Genomic DNA, 22724 nt, shown 5'->3' with positions numbered 1-22724 from the left:
ATTGGTACACGGTCGTCATTAATGAAATCATTAGACTGAAGGCATCAAGTACCATTTCTCTATACGGGTTCTCATTTTGTTGGATTTGAGGCTCTCCGGGATAATACTTTTCTCCATGGGAGATCCAATTGTAGTAGTTTGGAAAAAAAACCATTTGTAACAAGATGCTCTTCTACTTCAATGTCAAATAAATATTTTAAGTTTTTACATTTAGTACAAGAACACCTAAGTTTATGTTGTTCCAAATCATATGAATCTTGACATCTAGCAAATTCAATAAATCCACGAACTCCTTTTACAAATCTAGCGATAGGACGTTTCTTCTTATCTACTCTTTCTTCGTACATCCAGCTACGTTCAGATCTCTTCATTTTAATCTATAAGAAATATATAGCAAACTAACCATTTTAAATAATAATATTTAATTTCAACAAAAAAACAATGGTTATCTCATCCTCCATTTTATGCTAATTTCAAGATTTCAATTGGGTCCTTATCACTCCAACCTAAACCCATCAATGTACGTTTCAAGTCACTAGCAAACACACATTTGTGATTTATTAATGAGAAAAAAATTCGGCAGCAATTCCCCTTAGTTCTCCAAATACACAATGTGGAAAAGATACATATTCCACATATGTATTCAGAGAACATTGGAGAAAATTGCAACCAAATTCTTTTCTCATTAATAAAATCACAACTATGTGTTTACTACCTAAGTGACTTGAACGCATAAAGACAATCCCAAAATGGGGACTATTCAAAAATTGCTCCTAATGAGTAATTCTTGAACGGGTACTAGGTCATTATATATTAAACAAGTTGTCAAAATTATAAGGCAAATTTATACAATCCCCTAATCAAATGACATTACTAATTTAACAAAATTATAAGGCAAATTTATACAATCCTAACATTATACTACCTTCATAAAACTATACTACCTTGAACAATACTACTTCAATATTACTAAAACTAAGTTACTACCTTCAATAATACTAATATTATCAAGATAACCTTCAATTACATCCCCTAATCAAATCACATTACTAATTTAACAAAAACCCCAATTTCTAATCCTAACTCAAATTAATTAACAAAAATGCTAATTAAATTACAACTACATACATTAATAAGCATCACTAATGTATAAATTACAACTAGATACTAAATAAGCATCACAACTTAAACAAAATATGAAGGATTGAAGTAATTAAATCAATTTGAGTCGAAAACAAACCTTTATTAAAAAGAAAAACAAAGGGTCGGTAGTGATGTGGTGATGTGGTGTGCGGATGGCGGCGGCAAGTGGTGGCGTCCGGTGGTCGTTGTAGTTGGTGGTGGCGTCGGGTCGTCGGGTTTCTTGCAGCTTTTTTTTTTTTTGGTTGATGATAGAATGAATGAAGGGGACGGGGTGAAGAAACCGCAAAAAAAATTAACAAAGCGATTGGCGATCGTTTTGGTCGCCAAATTGGCGACGGGTATTGGTCGCCAAATTTGGCGACTGTTTTCGGTCGCCAAATTGGATAATATTCGGTCGCCCTTGGATTTCATACGGATTTTTGGATAAAAAGCTATAGTCGCCAAATTGGCGACTGTTTTCCGTCGCCCGAGTTTTTTTATCTGTCGCCAAATTGGCGACTGTAGCTAGTCTGTCGCCTTTGTCTTGTTTTCTTGTAGTGTACTTGGGATTCTTGTGTTTATATGTTAAATTGAGTTATTAGTGCTTTGTGACAATGAGTCTTGATACCTTGTGGTGGTTTATAGTTGTGTATCATGGATGCATTATTGGTTAAGATATTGTTTTAAAGATTGAATTGGCATTGGACCTTGTTGTTTATGGGGAACGATACAGGTAACCGGGTTCCTTAAGCGCCGTCTTACACGGAGGGCCACCCGTTGAGTCTCCCCTTGTGGGCTCGCCACATGGGGGATGTGCATATTTATGATCTAGGGAGAGTATGTCGTCAAGCACGTTTGACGTGTGATTGGAGTCCCACTTGTTGCCGTGTGATTTTTAGCACGCTTGGTTGGGCCACCTTGTGATTTGTAGCAAGCACCCGGGTCCTTTTGCCCTGTCTATCTTGTGTTGAGAATAGTGTTCTATTTAATTTCGTGCAAGTTGTTATATCTCGATTATTGTCACATGCTTGGTGATTTATTTGAAGTAAATAATTTCTCTACTTAATCTTGTGTTGACTCGTGTGTTGCTTGTGTCAAATCATTTTCCCAACCCATCTACCATGATCCATATGATATTTTGGATCATATGGTGAGTAGGTTGATTTTTATGTACATGATGATGATGATGGTGGATGAGGGTTAGAGGGATGAGCCATCACCAGTCCGAGACTTTAAACTTGAACTTTAAATTGTTGCATTATTGTAATTTTGATCACACTACCTTGGAAGGCCGAGATGGATGACATCTCTGCTTACCTTGTCAGGGTGAGTGGGGTGTTACAATGTAGTTTCAGAGCAACAATTTTGGAGCATAAAACCAATGAACCTGAATGTACGTATGAGTGTCAAATAAAATGAACCCCGGTAGAGAATCTAGGAGTCTTATAGGTATGATGGGGGAGACGTCCTCAAGCATGCCAATGCTCCTTAGACTCAAACCGGTCACCGCGTGGCAAGATATGAGGGTGGGTAGATAGAGTGTATGCTATGTGGTGAACTACCGTGTCTTGACTTGCTATGAGCTTATGTGAATACGATGTTGGTTGATACTGAAAGATCATAGATCCATATTAGACACTATAATAAAAATTAAATTATTTCATAATTTATCATTTAGGTGATCTATGTAACATGCATGCAAATATAAAAGCATGAAAATGAAAGTTTAAGGAAAAACAATTTCCTTACATTGATTTTATGGTAAAATGGGCACAAACTAGTTCACCTGACTAGCTTGTTCTTGAGCTTATATCAAATGGATTATCCTCCTTACTAATCTTCAAAGAGAAGATCTCCTTCAAGATGCACCCAAGAACTTAACCCAAAAATAACAAGTAATTAACTAGAAACTTTTTATTATTATACCCTTGATAATATTTTAATATTACTAACTCTCTTAGTAAATATTAATATGTATACTAACAATCTTAGTAGAGATGTGTATTATTTTTAGAGAGAGGAAGACCAAAATAAATCACATGCAAAGTGCACAAGTGAATGATAAAAAATGAACAACAATTTTGGTCTATATGGGGGACAAAACCGGTGGGGTGGAGTGTTAGGTGAGGAAGAGTGTTCAATTGTCTTATATTATTTTATCTTACATCACATGCAAAATCAATATAAGATAACTTATGGTAGTATATAAAGTAAAATGAAATGATTATGTTACTAATCATCCACTACTATATTTTACACGGTCCACTTGCCCATTTACGGGTCCATGTTGGTTTTTATATTTGTCGCACAAATACGTGTAATTTTATTTTAAACATCGTTTCATGTTTAAATACTTCCATAATAAATTCGTCCAAATCACTCCGTAAATATACGTGTACCACTACACATATTATTTACGTACTAATATTTATCACATTAATCAATTAATACAATTTTAGTGAATTAACAATTAATTAACTAAAACCCGTCTCCCAAAATTTATTATTCAATTATCACATAATTAAATAATAACTGCCGTTCCTCGAGTTCGCAATTCGAATTCTCTCTTAAAATAATTGACTAACCTTTTAGTCTACAAATCAAGGGACTAAATAAATTATATCTCATACAATTAATTAGTTGTCTATTGGGGTTCGTTCCTATAGGTGTGACAGAAAGGGGTCAGTTGATCACCGCCGTCTCACGACAATAACGTCAAACTCTAGTCAGCCAACCGTTATCGATTTACTTTAATCAACTGACGAGGATCAAATAATTAAATATCTGATGATATTCCATTAATGAGATTTATTATGTTAACGCACTATTGTGGAGGACACTAACTCCAACAATCTCACACTTGTCCGACACAAGGTGTGCGCTACCAATTCTCTTGTCCGTTTTAATCTTCCACTCAATGCAAGGTGTCTTTCAGGCCGCACTTGCACACGAACATATCGCGAGTGGTTTTCTCGATCGGGAGTGTGACTACCTGACCGGAAAAATCTCTCACAGATTACTTTCGAGCGTGGCCACGCATTTGTAGTCATTAACTCCTCGAGTGGCCTTGAGATATTGTTACCCAACGTGGGTGGACAATTCCTGTATGCCCTATCTATCCTATTCCACAATACAGCTCACCATGACCTAGTAAATGCCCTTTTGGCCTCCTTTCACGGCACGACCTAGGACAAAAACCAAAGTCACTCGGAAACTGCACTTGCTCAGATAATAGTCTCCAGTCAAAAGAATCGACTCATTAGAACATCTTAGAGATCCCCGCCACGATCAGAAGTCTATAATAGAACTTAGGGACTCTCTAAATGGTCACTGTCCGACAAAGTGTCACACACTCTGCCTATGTAATCGACTAGTCATCGCGTATGACCTTATGGTGTTGAACAACCATCAATCGACTTACAATCTAGTCACTCCGAGACGTCACCTCATTAAGTGACTCGGGACAAAATACAATGTTCATCTTATTCACTTGAGTAGTGTTCAACATTGTCTCCACAACTTATTCAGATAAACAAGGTATTAAAATTTAGTCACACTAAATAAAAGATTCATAAAAGAATGAATACGAAAACAATGAATGTGATTATCATATATGTAATAAGAGATACACTATCCAATTATTACATATCTATAATCTAAAGAAAATCCAGTACTCATCTCAATCCCATAGCGACGACATGACCATCATGCTTATCCTTTGATAAAGGCTTGGTTAAAGGATCAGCAATATTATCATCTGTCCCAACCTTACAAATGTCAATTTCCTTCCTTTCCACATAATCTCTAATTATATGGTATTTCCTTTCAATGTGTCTAGATTTGTTACTAGACTTAGGCTCTTTGGCTTGAAAAATAGATCCACTGTTATCACAATATAGAGTGATAGGATCTTTGGCGGAATGGACTACTCCTAGTCCCTCCATGAATTGCCTAATCCAAACAAATGACTTCCTTCGCACCTCGGACACCGCAAGGTACTCGGCCTCTGTTGCGAGAAATCCGCACAAACGCTTTGCTTGAAGCTCTTCCAAAGAAACAACTCCTCCATTTAGCATAAACACATAGCCAGATTGGGATTTCATGTCATCCCGATCGGTTTGAAACTCAAGCGTCCGTGTAACCTCTTACACGCAACTCAGTTTCTCCTCCAAACACTAAGAACGAATCCTTAGTCCTTCTCAAGTACTTAAGGATGTTCTTTACGGCTATCCAGTGACTCTCACCAGGCTTGGCTTGATAACGACTTGTCATGCTCAAGGCATACGCAACGTCGGGACGAGTGCAAAACATAGCATACACGATAGACCCAACAACTGAAGCATAAGGGACGGTCTTCATGTGTTCAATTTCCTTAGGAGTGGAGGGAGACTGTGACTTGCTCAAAGTAATCCTTTGGCCCATAGGTAAAAATCCTCTCTTGGAGTCTTTCATATTGAACCGGTCAAGAAATTTGTCAATATAAGCTTCTTGACTCAATGCTAGTATCCTTTTGGACCTATCTCTATAGATCCGGATACCTAAGATTCGTTGTGCCTCTCCCAAGTCCTTCATTTGGAAGTGTTTCCCTAGCCACTCCTTAACGGAAGTGAGTGATGGAACATCATTCCCAATGAGCAATATGTCATCCACATATAGGATAAGGAATGCAACCTTACTCCCACTGAACTTCATGTATAAACACGGTTCTTCCACACTTCTAGTGAAACCGTATTGTTTAATAACATGATCAAAGCGATGATTCTAACTCCTAGATGCTTACTTAAGACCATAAATGGACCTTTTGATCTTACACACCTTCTTAGGGTTAGATGTATCCACAAAACCTTCAGGTTGTATCATGTACACCTCTTCTTCTAGAATCCCATTCAAGAAGGTGGTTTTGACATCCATTTGCCAAATCTCATAATCATGAAATGCGGCAACCGCTAAAATTATTCTAATGGACCTAAGCATAGCGACTGGAGCGAAGGTTTCGTCATAGTGTAAACCATGAACTTGGGTGAAATCTTTTGCCACCAATCTAGCTTTGTAAACATCCACATGTTTATCCACGCCGAGCTTAATTTTATATATCCATTTACACTAAAGGGGTCGCACTCCCTCAGGTAAATCCACCAAGTCCCATACTTGGTTGTCGTACATGGAATCCATTTCAGATCGCATGGCTTCTAGCCAAAGCGAGGTGTCGGGACTAGACATGGCTGATTTGTAGGTAGTGGGTTCATTACTTTCCAAAAGTAACAAAACACCATCTTCTTCGATGTTACCAAGGTAGCGATCAGGTGAATTAGAAATCCTACTTGACTTTCTAGGAACAATTACCATTTCAGAGGAAGAGGGAATGCTATCCTCCACGTTCTCCTCTACCTCATTTTCGGTTTGTGGCTCTCGAACTTCTTCAAGTTCAAATTTTCTCCCACTCTGTCTCCTAGAAATAAAATCTTTTTCTAGGAAGACAGCATCACGAGCCATAAACACTTTGTTCTCGTGTTTATTGTAGAAGTAATAGCCACGTGTTTCCCTTGGATATCCTACAAAAAGACATTTGTCAGACCTGGGTGCAAGCTTATTGTCAGACTTGATCTTGACGTACGCTTCGCAACCCCAAATACGCATGAATGAAAAATGAGGGACTTTCCCTGTCCATATCTCATATGGAGTCTTATCGGCCGCTTTTGTCGGGCTTCGATTTAGTGAAAATACTGCAGACAAGAGGGCAAAACCCCAAAATGAACTAGTAAGCTCAGTTAGACTCATCATGGACCGAACCATATCTAGTAAAGTTCGGTTTCTCCTTTCGGCCACACCATTTAATTGCGGTGTGCCAGGAGGAGTCCATTGTGATACTATACCACAATCTTTTAGGTGTGAATAAAATTCAATATTTAAATACTCACCACCACGGTCGGACCGTAGGGTCTTTATCTTTTTATCCAATTGGTTCTCTACTTCATTTTGGAACTCTTTGAACTTGTCAAAGGCTTCACTCTTGTTCTTCATTAAGTAGACATACCCATATCTACTTAAGTCATCAGTAAAAGTAATGAAGTAGTGAAAACCTCCTCTAGCGGTGATGGTTAATGGTCCACACACATCCGTATGTATGAGAGCCAAAACCTCACTAGCTCGTGTCCCTTTTCCCGCAAAAGGTGCACGAGTCATCTTGCCTAGAAGGCAAGACTCGCATATCCATAAGATTCGAAACCAAATGGTTTGAGCACTTTTGATGAAGCAAGTCTCTTAATGCGTCTTTCGTTTATGTGGCCTAAACGACAATGCCAAAGGTAGGATTCGTTTGGATCACCCGTTTTGAGCTTTTTAGTTTCTACATGATTAACGTCATTAACATCATTTAAAACATAAATGCCTCCAATTGAAATGGCCTTGCCATAAACCACATCATTAAAAGAAAAAGTACAACACTTGTCCGTAATCATAAAACAAAAGCCTTCCGCGTCTAACGCGGAAATGGAGATGATGTTCTTAGTTAAAGTTGGTACAAAATAACACTTTTTTAAATACAACTCTAAACCACTAGCTAAAGTGAGTACATAGGTCCCCACGGAAACGGCGGCTACTCTAGCTCCATTGCCCATGCGAAGATCCACATCACCTTTTGCTAGTGCTTGCACGTCCCTTAAACCCTGCAAATGATTACAAAGGTGAGAGCCACATCCGGTATCAAGTACCCAAGTGGAAGGACAAGCATAATTAACGTCTATCACATAGAGAGAGGAAATAATACCAATAGGCGTCACACGCCCTTCCTTGAGATCCTCCAAGTATTTGGGACAACTCCTCCTATAATGCCCTTTCCCATTACAATGGAAACATTCGGCCTTGGAGAGCTTGACACTTTTTGCCTTGGGATTGCCATTCTCAACGGCTTTCCCCTTTCCCTTGTCATGTTTCTTTGACGATTTCTTGAATTGGGACTTTTCTTTCCCTTTTCCTTTCTTGACTCCAAGGGACATGTTCTTTAACTTCATGGTTAAAACATCTCCCTTTTCACTCCCACTAGCTTCCATATCCCTCTCCGCTTGGGTGAGGAGTGCATGAATTTCATGGTAACTCTTATCCATGTCATTCATGTTATAGTTTACCCTAAAGTGGGCAAACTTGGTGGGGAGTGAGTGGATGATACGATCCACCACAAGAGTCTTAGGAATCTTACACCCTAGACGCTCTAGGATCTCAACATATTCGACCATTTTGAGTACATGGGACCAACCTTTTGGCCGCTCTCAAGCTTAGCTTCAAAGAAGCGTGCCGCCGCATCGTATTGACGGACTTTAGGTGTTTGTGAAAACATAGTGATCATACGAGTGAATATCTCGTACGCATTTAAAGAAATGCATGATAGCTTGAGCTTTGGCGACATCGACCATATCAACACATTCTTGATATCATTCGACATCCTCACATGGTCATCATAGGCGGTCCGCACCGCCGATGAAGCCCTTGCACCGGGCTCGATAGGAGGAGCATCGGTCAAGTAAGTGAGCACATTGTCGGACAACGCGACACTTTTGATGTTGGATTCTCATTCAAGAAAGTTACTACCGTCATCTTTTAAGATACATTTGTCCATTACGGACCTTAGCCATGAATCTTTGCCTAGTGAAGTAGTCGATTGGAGTTGATGAAATTGCCATTGCGAATTAAAATGCTACAACAAAAAGGAAAAATTAACATCAATTGTTTTAAAAAATTACTTGTAAAAACATGTTTAACAAGTTTTAGCATTTATATAATGACCTCTCACTAACTTATGTAAATGATTCCAAGACCCAAATATTAAACAAAAATGAGCATCGCTTGGGCGAAACATCCCATAATTGTGTAAATTCGGTAAGTCACGTTGACTAATTCTACCTCTAGAACTCTTGGTCGACGAATTTCCTTAAATCCATCTACTAACCCCGGAACACAAGACCGTCTTATATCCCGTTGAGTCCAACCAATTTTAGCGTGTGATAACCGTTTACCATCCTACTTACCCAAGGTAAAAAGAGAACACCCCGCTTGGGCGAGCGTGACTCTAATGAACAAGAGATTCATAGGTGTTACTAATTGGTAAGGCTAATCTCAATTTTAGTTATGTGAGAGATCTTGTCAATTTAGTCATAAATTCCTTATAAGTGAATTAATTCGGTGAATGTAAATGACGTGAATTGACAACCGCGAAAATAAAATGCATGTGAATGGCGATTTTGGCATGCGCGAAAATAAAACAAGCAAACAAGTAAGCATATGAATAAATCCTAGTATGGCCACCTAGTTAATAAAAACTAGTCTATTACATTTCGGAAACCAACTCCTTGTTCCCTTGCCTCTTCATTCCATAAGTGGCTCTTCCTTGTGAGATTTGGAACACCTTCCAAAAATAGACTCCGTCTCGATGTAATCCGTCTTTTGGAAACGCCGGTAAAAATAACTATTACAATTGAATTACATAGCTATTCCTATTATACATTAATTAATAAAATAAATAAAACTATTAATTAATTACAAACCGACGATACGAGATCGTATTTAATCACAAACAAATCGATATTCCCATTCATTTCGGGTAATAACGATTAAAATTAAACTAGGCCATACTAGGTACAACAAGATAAATACTTTAAATAAATGACAATCATTCATTCAACTTAAATAAATATGCTTAAAATGCAGTAAAATGATGCCAAAATCGCCCTATCTATCATTCGTTGGTATCCATCTCGGTTTTTGTGGATTTAATCGATTTTTAACATGTAAAAATCAATAATCAACTCTTAAATCTCATTTAAGTCCAAACTAATTGTCCAAACTGTTTTGAACCTCAAAATTAGTGCTCACTAATTTTACGATGAATAATTAGTTTGATTTGGTGATATTTTGCTAATTTAATCGATAAAATCATAATATTTATGTAAAAATCCAAAATAATTGAAAAATTACCCAAAAAATTCAGGATAAATTTTATGAAGAAAAAGATCGATATTTATCGGTTTTTAACCACTAAAACCAATAAACACCAAAATAAGGTGAAAACACATATTAAAATTCACTTTTAACATTTAAATAATATTTTTAAATGTACATAAATTTATCAATGGCAGAATCTAATGTTTCGAAATTATGATTATTTTATTTCACTTTTATCGACTTTTATCTCATAAAATCAATAAACATGCATAAAATTCGAACCAACCTTCAACCTTTTGCATACAATCAGTACAAAACATGCATGAAATACCATAAAATGTCCATGCACCGAATCGACTTTTAACTATTTTTAGTCAATTTTTAACTAAAATACGGCATTTTGACTCGGTTTTCTACCAAAAATCATTAAAAATAGCAAAATAACTTCAAAAATCACCAAACTTAACCACAAACCTTTTAAGATCAGTAGGTAATCACGCCCCAAAAATTTCATGATAAAACCTCTTCTAACACAATTTTTGAGTTTTTATAAATTATCTCATAATTCATTAAAATGCTTAAAATCAACATGCAAATTACAAGCCTAAACTCTGATACCACTTGAAAGATCATAGATCCATATTAGACTCTCTAATAAAAATTAAATTATCTCATAATTTATCATTTAGGTGATCTATGTAACATGCATGCAAATATAAAAGCATGAAAATGAAAGTTTAAGGAAAAACAATTTCCTTACATTGATTTTATGGTAAAATGGGCACAAACTAGTTCACCTGACTAGCTTGTTCTTGAGCTTATATCAAATGGATTATCCTCCTTACTAATCTTCAAAGAGAAGATCTCCTTCAAGATGCACCCAAGAACTTAACCCAAAAATAACAAGTAATTAACTAGAAACTTTTTATTATTATACCCTTGATAATATTTTAATATTACTAACTCTCTTAGTAAATATTAATATGTATACTAACAATCTTAGTAGAGATGTGTATTATTTTTAGAGAGAGGAAGACCAAAATAAATCACATGCAAAGTGCACAAGTGAATGATAAAAAATGAACAACAATTTTGGTCTATATGGGGGACAAAACCGGTGGGGGTGGAGTGTTAGGTGAGGAAGAGTGTTCAATTATCTTATATTATTTTATCTTACATCACATGCAAAATCAATATAAGATAACTTATGGTAGTATATAAAGTAAGATGAAATGATTATGTTACTAATCATCCACTACTCTATTTTACACGGTACACTTGCCCATTTACGGGTCCATGTTGGTTCTTATATTTGTCGCAAAAATACGTGTAATTTTATTTTAAACATCGTTTCATGTTTAAATACTTCCATAATTAATTCGTCCAAATCACTCCGTAAATATACGTGTACCACTACACATATTATTTACGTACTAATATTAATCACATTAATCAATTAGTACAATTTTAGTAAATTAACAATTAATTAACTAAAACCCGTCTCCCAAAATTTATTATTCAATTATCACATAATTAAATAATAACTGCCGTTCCTCGAGTTCGCAACTCGAATTCTCTCTTAAAATAATTGACTAACCTTTTAGGCTACAAATCGAGGGACTAAATAAATTGTATCTCATACAATTAATTAGTTGTCTATTGGGGTTCGTTCCTATAGGTGTGACCGAAAGGGGTCAGTTGATCACCGCCGTCGCACGACAATAACGTCAAACTCTAGTCAGCCAACTGTTATCGATTTACGTTAATCAACTGACGAGGATCAAATAATTAAATATCTGATGATATTCCATTAATGAGATTTATTATGTTAACGCACTATTGTGGAGGACACTAACTCCAACAGATACCTTCGTTTTAGTACCAAAAATAATTACCTAGGACAACTAACATAAGTTAGCGAAAGTAGGGTCGATTTCCACAGGGAGGCTGATGTATCTATCTGCTAATTAAGTCCGTTTAGTAACAAATGGGGGTTCTTTAGTTGATTTCTAAACTAATGAAGATTTAAGGTAAGAGAAATAAAGCAAAAGAGCAGCAAAAGTAGAGACAAGTGAAGAATGTAATCAAATAGAGAGAAATATGTTAGGAGTTCGGTTCACCATGGCAGTTTACTAACTCAGTCATAAATAGTTCAGACGATCTACTGTGAGAAGGGCAAGGGAAAGGTCCTTCCGGTCCGCTATCCACCCTAGATTACAACTAACTTAACTTCCGTCCTCATTAGGGTAGTCTACTGTTCATAACAGGTCTGTTCATTCCAATATTCCGATCTAGGATTGAATTTAACCAAATTAAAGGGTTTAGAATGTTAAAATCAAGAATCCTGCTATCGATAAATCAAAACTAATCTATGAGACAACCATGATTACAAACTAGTCAAAAAAAATTAGTCTAGGGTTCCTAGGGGTTCTGTCTAACTGCTCTTAGGGTTTTCCTCTCCGCTCGGGGCTTTTCTCACGATTTCGATCGTGAGTTAGGGCTTGTTTGTTGTTTTTCTTGTGTCGTTTTGTTTCTCTATGTAGGTACAGTTGATGAGTAGCACACAGGATTCGAACCGAAAGGGAAAGGGGCCGATGTACAGCGACGGTGAGGGATCGAATGATGATCGAGGGGGTTTTTTCTGGGAGGAGGAACCTGATGCATCTCGTGGAAAATTTATGCTAGTCGGAAAGTTATGGGCATCGAGGCCGATTAACGTGAAAGCGGCTATCAATACAATGGTGAGACTATGGAATCCAATAAAGGCAATTACTGGCAATGTGGTGGATGCCAAAGAGAAGACCTTCGTGTTTCGATTTGACGGAGAACGAGATAAAGCGAGGGTTTTGGAAGGCCAACCATGGCACTTCGAGAAGTTTTTATGGTGCTTTAATGAACCCAACGAATCAGGTAAGGTCACTGACGTACCTCTCTATCATTTTCCTATTTGGTCGAGAGTTTATGACCTCCCTATCGCGGGGAGATCCAGTGAAGCTAATATAAGACGAATTGGTGCAAGCCTTGGCACGTTTTTGGAGGCTGATGGTGGCTCGAATTGTGAACTGAATAGGGCTATAAGAGTTCGTATTATTCGTGATATTCGAAAGCCGTTGTAAGCTACTATACCTATTACTATGAAGGATAATAAAGTGGTTCATTTTGATGTCAAATATGAAAGACTACCCATATTTTGTTATGGATGTGGGGTGATGGGGCATGGGGAGAAAGACTGCGAGCATGGCCCTTATGAGGAGGACGAAATACCGTTCGGGGAGTGGCTCCGTGCCTCTCCCTGGAAAATTACGAAGACCTCTAACGAAGGGACTGGAAAAGCACGGAGGAATTTGAGCTCTGTTTATTAGGATGAGAAGAAGAGGGAGGCTGAAAACGACATCTCCCTGATGATTGAAAGGCTTCAATCTATTGCTTTGACGTTGAAAATAAAGAAGAGCAATACTACGTCGAAATCAAATGAGCAGGATGGGGATAGGGAGGTGATAGAACCAACAGTGGAAGCCATTAATTCTGAGGAGCTGACGATAAGAGAGGATGGGAAGAGGGTGGAAGGTATGGAGGAGGGGCAACAGATAGTGACTGGGGAGGAGGAGGGTGCGTTGAGTGTTTTACAGGGGGAGATGGGTGAAGGCACTATACTGATGAACGTGGATAATGTGGCTACTAGCAGGGAGTTGTCTGGGCAGGGGAATTAGGAGTGTGAGGGAGGCTGTAAAGTGGGGTCTGGAGGTAGGAAGCGTGAATGGAAGAATCAAGCACGGGTTGGTGGGATGAGCAGTGGTAGCGTGTCTGGCGTGATCTGTGGTGGGAAGCGTTATAGGGCGGAGGAGGGTGACTTAATAGGGGAAAAGCGTTTGAAAATTACAATTGACGGGGGCGTACTTTGGTTAATGCCCTACGTACTTTGGTTAATGAATCTTCTAAGCCTCAACTGTCGGGGCTTGGGCAACCCCGACACGGTTAATGCCCTACGTACTTTGGTTCGTAGGGAAGCCCCAGCCATGATTTTTCTTAGCGAGACGAAACTTTGTGGTCGTGAAATGAGGAGGGTGAGGGAGAAGCTTGATTGGTATTACGAGATTGATGTGGATAGTGCTGGGAGGTCGGGAGGTCTTGCTTTTATGTGGAAAAAAGATATCGACTGTTCCTTTGTGTCGGCATCTATGTACCATATGGATTTCCATGTTCGACAGGGGGAGAAAGAGTGGCGTGTGACGGGTTTTTATGGGTGGCCAGCTGTGACGGACAAACACCTTCATGGGACTTACTTCGACTTCTATACGACCAATCTTCGCTGCCGTGGCTTTGTATAGGAGATTTCAATGAGATCCTGTTCTCCACAGAGATGAAAGGCGGAAGTAGGCCACAATGGCAGATGAATAACTTTCAAGCAGTTGTTGATTTTTGTGGGCTGAGAGACGTGGCATGGGAAGGTTATGCGTTCACTTACGATAATGGGCAAGCTGGAGACAATAATAGGCAAAGTATGATTGACCGCGCTATGTGCTCTGCTTCGTGGCTCGAACTATTCCCATATGCAAAAAACTATCATCTTGATAGAGAATGGTCGGACCACGCTCCGCTGAAGCTGATTTTTGATCGTCGTGAGATTGGAGGGATAACGAGGAGTAGGTTCTGATTTGAGCAAATTTGGGTGGGTTTGTGGAGGGGTGTGAGGAGGCCGTGTGTCGTGGGGTGGAGAAGGGGCGAGGAAATTTGGTTACTACGATCGAGGCATGTGCTAAGGAGCTCCAAGCTTGGAAGAAAATTAGTATTGGTAAAATTAATCGGGCTCTTGAAACGAAACACAGACAATTATCTCGCCTAAATGAAGGAGACAGGTCGACTGATGCGGTTCAAAAGCGACGAAAATTGATTGCGGAAATGGCTGGTTTATACAAGCAAGAAGAACAATATTGGAGGCAACGTTCGAGAGCTTTGTGGTTGAAAGATGGGGACCGAAATACTAAATTTTTTCATTCTAAAGCGGGGGAAAGAAAGAGCAAGAATTTTATTCCTCTTCTCATTGATGATAATGGATGGGAATGCATTGGGAACGATGAGGTTGCTAGAGTGGCTGTGAATTATTTTGAGGGACTTTTTCAGACAGCTGAGCCAACAGATTTTGATGAGGTACTTGTGGGTTTGGATGGGAGAGTTACGGACCGAATGAATCAATGGCTGCGCATGGATTATCACGAGGAGGAGGTTATGGAGGCCCTTAATCAGATGCATCCCCTGAAAGCTCCGGGTCCTGACGGTATGAACGACCTCTTCTTTCAATCTTATTGGAAGGAAATAGGGCCGCAGGTGGTTAATTCGGTGCTAAAGATCTTGCGTGGGGATGTGAGTCCGGCGAGTCTCAACAAGACTAATATTGTTCTCATACCGAAGAAGAAAGCGCCAGATAAAATAAGGGATTTTCTCCTCATTAGTTTGTGCAATGTGGCCTATAAATTGGTGTCGAAAGTCTTGGAAAATCGTCTGAAGATGTTCTTGGGAGAAATTGTTTCGGAAAATTAGAGCGCTTTCACTCCAGGCCGATTGACCACAGACAATATTCTAACTGCCTTTGAGATATTCCATTTTATGAAGAGCAATCGACAGTCAAATGGATACATGGCGCTTAAACTTGATATGGCGAAGGCTTATGATCGAGTGGAGTGGGGCTTTCTACGCCGGGTGTTGACGGTTATGGGGTTTGATACGTGTTGGGTCCAGAGTGTTATGGCCTGCGTTTCCACCGTGACCTTCTCGGTACTAATTAACGGATCCCCTTCGATTGCGTTTCGACCGAGCAGAGGATTGCGACAGGGTGATCCATTATCCCCGTATTTATTCCTCCTTTGTGCTGAGGCCTTATCGAATATGTTACGCAGGGCAGCTGAAAATCAAGCTATCCATGGCATCCGTATCTCGTCTGAGGCACCACCTATCTCGCACCTTCTCTTCGCTGATGATAGTATTTTCTTTGTCCGGGCAACGATACAAGAAGCTGATGTCGTAAATGATATTTTAAGGAAATATGAAGCAGCTTCTGGTCAACTGGTGAGCCTAGAAAAGACGACTGTGGTGTTTAGCAAGGGGGTACTTCAAGGCCAACGTGATGCTGTGTCGGCTAGATTGGGGGTAGAGGAAGTTAGAGAACATGCTTGGTATCTCGGGTTACCGACGGTGGTGGGACGGTCTAAGAAGGTGATTACTGATATTATTCGAGACAAGCTTAGCAAAAGATTACAGGGATGGCGCGGGAAAATTTTGTCTAGGGCTGGTAAGGAGGTTCTTATAAAGGCTGTGGCCAATTCACTCCCTACCTATGTGATGAGTGTGTTTAAAATTCCGGCAAATTTCTGTGATGAGCTAAGAGCAATTATATCACGCTTCTGGTGGGGCCACGATGAGAGCAAGCGAGGGATTCATTGGGTGTCTTGGCGTAAGATGGCTAGGCCGAAAGGTGAGGGTGGGATGGGCTTTCGGGATTTCCGACAATTTAATCTTGCTCTCTTGGGCAAGCAGGCTTGGAGACTGCTAACTAATCCGAATAGCTTGTGGTCACGGCTGATGAAGGCGAGATACTTTCCTGAGAATGATTTTATGACGGCTGGGGTTGGTTATAATCCAAGCTATACTTGGAGAGGTATCTTGGAAGAGAGAGATGTGATGATTCGCGGCATACGGAGAAGAATTGGAGACGGCACTGCGACAAGGGTGTGGGGCCAGTCGTGGCTGCCTAACACGCATACGGGGCGGCTAATCTCACCGTGCCCACAAGGATTGGAGAATATGTGTGTAGATGAGCTGATGGTACCGCACACAGCTACGTGGGATGGGGTAAAATCGAACCAACTTCTTCTTCCCATTGATGTGCAGCGTGTCCTCGATGTTCGAATTAGCCCAAATAAACCGCCGGATATTTGGTATTGGGGACTGGAGAAGGATGGGTTATACATGGTGAGAAGTGCGTATAAGATGTTGGTGGGTGAGCTGGGAGACATGGCAGGCGGCTCGGACTGGGTTAGAGGGAGATGGCTCTGGAATCGGCTCTGGAAACTTTCGGTTTGGCCTCGTGTGAAACTCTTCTTTTGGCAATTGTGTAGTGAAGCGCTCGCCACAAGAGCTAACATCGCTGCCCGGGTTGAAGGTGAGTTCTCTCTTTGTCCTTTTTGTCATTCTAATCTTGAGTCTAGTCTTCATTTATTTCGGGATTGTGGGGTGGCAAAATGGGTTTGGGATGGTTTGGGGGTGGACGAAATGACGACAGGGAGGGGAGGGGATGTGAAGGAATGGGTGGAGGGGTGTTGGAAGAATATGTGTATGGAAGAAGGAGCAAAGCTAATGGTAGGGTGTTGGGCAATTTGGGAACATCGCAATAAGCTAATGGTAGGGTGTTGGATGTGGTTCGAAGAGTGACGGATGTCATGCATGAGGGTGCGGAGAGTGGGGGGACCAGTGCTGGGAAGTTCATTTTGCAGAAGCGACCGCTATTATGGATGGCCTTGAGGAAGCAGTGATACCCGTCGTTGTGAGTACCAAAAATAAGATTTATAATTTCCTATTAAGACTAACCTAGGCTAGTGGTAACAGGGTCGAACCACAAGGAGGCGAATGTAATTAATAGTCATTTTAAATTCGGTCTAAGGTAACAATAAGGTGGGGGTTTGAATTGATTTGGTCTATAGCTAAGAGTAATAAAAACAAAGAAACTAAATAAACGGATTAAAATAGATAAGGAAGGGGTACTAGGATGGTCGGTTCGTTATAGCTTCATGCGGCAAAGATACTAAACAGGTCCAAATCGAACACATGTGAGGCGGGAAAACAAGAGGTCCTCTCGGTCCACTCTTAACAGATAGCATCTTTCGATCTCGCTATAAGTCCCTAATATCACTAATACTGACTCTCGTCCTGAAAAGTGACTAATAATCTAAACTTTACCTATCTTTTGATCTCAGCACAGCTTAGTCATTTTATTTGGTGATCTAACAACTTTCCCTATCTTCCGATCTAATGGGTCAGTCATAAATTAAGCATCTAATTGGTCGCATGCATTCGGTTCGTTAAATACAACATTAAAATCAATTAAAACGAAAGGTAACCTCACGTGGTCAGTCGATCGACCAGGTATGGCAGTCGATCGACTGACACGCGATTTTCAGTCCAAATTAATACTACGCCGCCTACGCCATAATTCCCCTACATCCTAGCACAATTAATTTAGCTACTCATGCTGAGGGTGATAACAACAATAAAACTAGGGCATAAAAGTACTGAATTCATGATTAAAGCGGTAAGATAAATAATTAACATGCAACGATAAAATGGTTTCGGGAACCTAACTAGCAATTCTATACTAATAACGAAATAAGAATGAATTCAAATAAAGCAGAAGAATACCGAGATTGCAGAGGAATGATTAAGAATAAGAAAGAAATTCCAATGCTAAACCAATATTCCGAACCCTAATAAAAACAAAATGTTACTGTGTAAAACTTAGATTAAAAATCGGATCCCTAAAACTGGTGTTCTAAGTTACGTTATATAGCAAACATACGTAACACTTATTATCAAAACCTAAACCTCATGGGCTTGCGCTTCCTCGGTCTTTTAATTCTCGTCTGGGATAGCATCTTGGTCGATCGACTAAGCATGGCGGTCGGTCGACTGCTCTTCAGTGTACAGTAGCTTCTGGAACCCGCAAGTTGGTCGATCGACTGATGGTAGTGGTCGATCGACTGCTCGAGCTGCTACTTGGCTTCTATAATCTCGTGGATTTGTCTTGGGATTTGAAATGCGCACCAAACTCGTTCCTTAAGTGAATACTTCACGTCAATTGCAATGCAGGATAGTCGGGGACGGATTTAGCTCGATTTCCGTTGAATTCTTCACATTTCTGCAATAAAGTACAAAAACACGAAAGTAGACGGAAATGGGGGAAATGGTAGCTTAAACTACACAAATGAGCTCTGAAATGCGTGTAAAATGAGGTGCAAAACATCATATAAAAGACAGCATCAAACTTCCCCAAACCAAACCCTTGCTTGTCCCCAAGTAAGAACTAGACTCGATCTAATGACCTAATGGAACGAGTTCAATCTCAGAGCGAATTGCAAAATGTAAAGCCTAAACCAATTTAATGCAATAACCAACAATCAATTAGCAACTATGAATCATGCAACCGAGTTATGGAGTCGTTAAAAATCACTGAAGAGTCAACTGTAGAGACTTATCAAATTGGACTCTTACGGGTCACTCATATCACTCAGATAAGCATAGGTGAATAAATGTAAAAGGATAGATAGAATTCATTTTGTAAAGACTCTCACCTAACTACGACCTATAAGAACATGCCTGCAATATAATATGAAAGTAATCTCTATGACCGTACATATGCCTTCCAACCAACAAAAGACCATGACACATGCCGAGGTATATATGGGATAAGTGAGGTATGGGTAAGAAGAGGCAAAACATTTATGGAAAAGTGGAGGTACATGTGATCAAGCTAGTACCAAAACGGAACCATATGGCAACATCCTTCTTCTTGCTCAAATCAAATGAAACGGTGCTATAGCAAGCACAAATCTCACAATCTCCAGCTATAAAAGTAATCAACTAACTCCCCATAAGATATGAATAATACATGGGATAAAAAATCGCCATAAGATAAAGCTTGAATTATGCCAGTCGATCGACCGCTTAAACAGTACAGAACCTCTTTTTCATTTTTTCGAATAATTTTTCACTTCTTTTTTCCAACTTTTTCAGTTCTTTTTTTTCCTTTCCTTTCTTTTCTTTCTCCCAATAACATCTCAAATAAGAGCAAATGCTACCAAAAACTAAGTAACAATCTCAAGAACACGGACTACTAGCTTGACAAAGGGCAGGCTAAATGTAGGATGTAGTAATGGGACAAAAAGGCTATTTTTGGCAGTGTGGAGCTTATGGGTAAAATGAATAAAGGAAAACCTCTACCACATGTGTCAACTAACCACAAACCGAATGCATACAGGTATTAAGTAGATTAAGTTCATATTTATGCACATTGATGTAACATGTCTTATAAGGAGTACTACTCACATTCCTAAATAAACCGGTCATAAATGTCACCAGTTATTGGCTCTAAATCTCAGAAATATGATGTAGTTTGCCAATTTTCTAAGTCAAGTCTCAAGTTCAGCAAGAAATTTAACGAAAACTCGTAGATATGCACTTATATGATTCTACTAATAACATGTTAATCAAGCAAGGCTTAGGCAAAACAGGTGCAAATACAATGTCATCCTTGAAATACTACCGTTCCGACTCGACCTATATGCTAAAATAAACGTGCATTTTGTTGAAATTTTTGAAATTCTTCAATTTTTTGGATTTTTGAATATAAGAATGAAATAAACAATGCAAAAGAAAATGTAAACGTGAATGCAAGCAAATGATATGCGACGCAAAACCCTTCCCCAAACCAAATCGCACAATGTCCCCATTGTGCAAAATCATGTAATGAAGAAAAGAGAAATGGGAATTTGCGAGAAAATAAACAAATAAAAATGACCTGAAGTGGAACTCGGGAACTCACAAGACTTTAAGCGCAGCAAAGGAAACCTCCCCAAACCAACGTGAGCTAGGAGGTTTCAGTAGCCAGCAGTGCTACCAATAAGTACCTGAAAGACAAAACAAAACCCACGCATAAAATCGAGAAGGACAATAATGAAGCGGTATTATGTGCATAATTGGAAAAAATAGAAGAAATAAATAAAATGACGGAAGATAAAGTGGAGTAGAAAACTCCCTCAATTCCGCAAATCGACCAAACATAGCAGGGGAGAGGTCGTAAACAGGTACAACAGTGCAGGTCGGTCGATCGACCACATAGCTCAGTCGATCGACCGAGGTGAAAGGAACAGTAGCTCCTGGAACCTGCAGACCAGTCGATCGACCACTTAGCTCAGTCGATCGACTGAAGATACTGCTGTAACTTCTTATTTCTTCGTATTTGCTCAATTACTTGAGCTAAAGAGGTCAAAAACCTGCAAATGCACAATAATACGCGCCCAAAATTGCGCAAAACCCAAAATAAAGTCTAAAGCGTATAGAATCCTAAGCAAGCAAAATAAAATGCGAAGTTTCACGCACACAAAAGCAATAAAAAAAAGTGTCTAACAAAAGCAAATAAAAATGTTTGGAAAACATGCGATCAACTAGTAGTTGATCAAGAACGGCCACGGGATGGCCCACTTTGTAGGCGTCTGGCTACTAGAGGTAGCCTCAACAGTGCTTATCTTCTCAGTTGCACCCTTCTTAGCTTCCACGTCCGTATGGCGCAACGGATCAACACTTTCATCATCTCCCCAGTCAATGACCTCTTCTTGCTCATCAAAATCCAAGTCGGACTCCCTTGCTTTGACCGGCTCGTCATCAACTTCCTCATCGGTGGCATAGCTAAGGCAACCAAGACCTCCTCGTGAAATGATTGGCTTCTTCCCAGCTAGAGTGACTTGCAGCTCTTCCTCCCCCAAACCAGCTCCTGCAATATCAGAAATAGACAAATCTTCCTCCAATTTGCTCCCAATCTGGGGCGGAGGGGTTACGACAGGAATAGAGATAGGAATATCAGGAATCACAAAGTACGATTTCTTGTCAGAAACCGTGTTACAAGTCACAGGCCACATGGGGTCCTTCTTCTTAGCAGGTTGGGCAAAGACAATAGAATGTTTGCCCACTTTGAAAGTCAAGGTACCTAGACCGACATCTATGACTGCACCAGCAGTGTGCAGAAATGGCCTACCCAAAATATTGGGAATATGGGCATCCTCAGGTATGTCAAGTACAACGAAGTCAACGGGAAGAAAAACTTCCCTATTTGGACAGGAATGTCCTCTAAGACTCCTATTGGCTGGACCGCAGATCGGTCAACCATCTGCACTGCCATATCTGTCACTGCGAACCTAGTTAGTTTGAGCTTCCTAGCAAGACTCAGGGGCATGACACTTATACTAGCTCCTAAGTCACATAATGCCTTCTCAATAGAGAAGGTACCTATATTGCAAGGAACAGAAAAGCTACCCGGGTCCTCTAGCTTATGGGGTGCAGTGTGAGACAAATAAGAGCATGAATCTTTGGTTAATGCAACAGTATGCACATTTTCAAGTGACTTTTTCTTAGACAAGAGTTGTTTCATGAATTTAGTATAGGCAGGCACTTGATTAACTAACTCAACGAAGGGTACTTGTACATTCAAGCTACGAATAACTTTTTCAAATTTATTGAAAGATACCTGTTCCTTCTTCGGCACTAGTCTTTCCGGATATGGGGATGTAAGAAGTAGCTTAGCCCTCTCCTCTAAATCGCGCACGCCGGTATCCGTGGACTTAGGCTGGAAATCCACTACTTTCTCCTTATTGAAGCTTGAACCCTCCTCAGACCGTCTCAAATGTGAACCATTGATCGACATCGGGTCGTACTTCGGAGCCGGGACTGACCCATCAGCACTCGGGTCTTTCCCCAATATTTTCGGGACTATCGTGCCCCGAAACAAATGATCCCTCAAGTTGTCGGGCATCGGAGGACGAAAAATCTCACTATCAACACCGATCTCAGTCGATCGACCAGTGATGTCAGTCGATCGACTGGGATGAACAGGACCAGAAGCTTCTGTA

The 22724-nt window shown here is 39.8% G+C and overlaps 1 protein-coding gene across 1 annotated transcript; it reads left to right on the top strand.

The window, feature by feature from the left end:
- The first annotated feature begins 14111 nt into the window (after nt 1-14111).
- LOC141617365 (uncharacterized) lies at nt 14112-14710 on the top strand. The gene is made up of 2 exons (XM_074434552.1): nt 14112-14181; nt 14265-14710. Exons 1-2 carry the CDS (start codon nt 14112-14114, stop codon nt 14708-14710), a joined length of 516 nt encoding a protein of 171 aa, XP_074290653.1.
- The last annotated feature ends 8014 nt before the right edge of the window (nt 14711-22724 follow it).

The sequence above is a fragment of the Silene latifolia genome, chromosome X (assembly GCF_048544455.1).
Source record: "Silene latifolia isolate original U9 population chromosome X, ASM4854445v1, whole genome shotgun sequence".
In the NCBI taxonomy this organism is placed as follows: domain Eukaryota; kingdom Viridiplantae; phylum Streptophyta; class Magnoliopsida; order Caryophyllales; family Caryophyllaceae; genus Silene; species Silene latifolia.
Note: the sequence above shows the minus strand (reverse complement) of the source record. Positions and strands in the feature narration are given on the sequence as shown.

Excerpts from the sequence above, each read along its gene's own strand:
- LOC141617365 (XM_074434552.1), top strand. The coding sequence starts at position 14,112 with ATGAGGAGGGTGAGGGAGAAGCTTGATTGGTATTACGAGATTGATGTG. Across the intron at positions 14,182-14,264 it reads TAGTGCTGGGAGGTCGGGAG|GGGGAGAAAGAGTGGCGTGT; the intron begins GTCTTGCTTTTA and ends CATGTTCGACAG.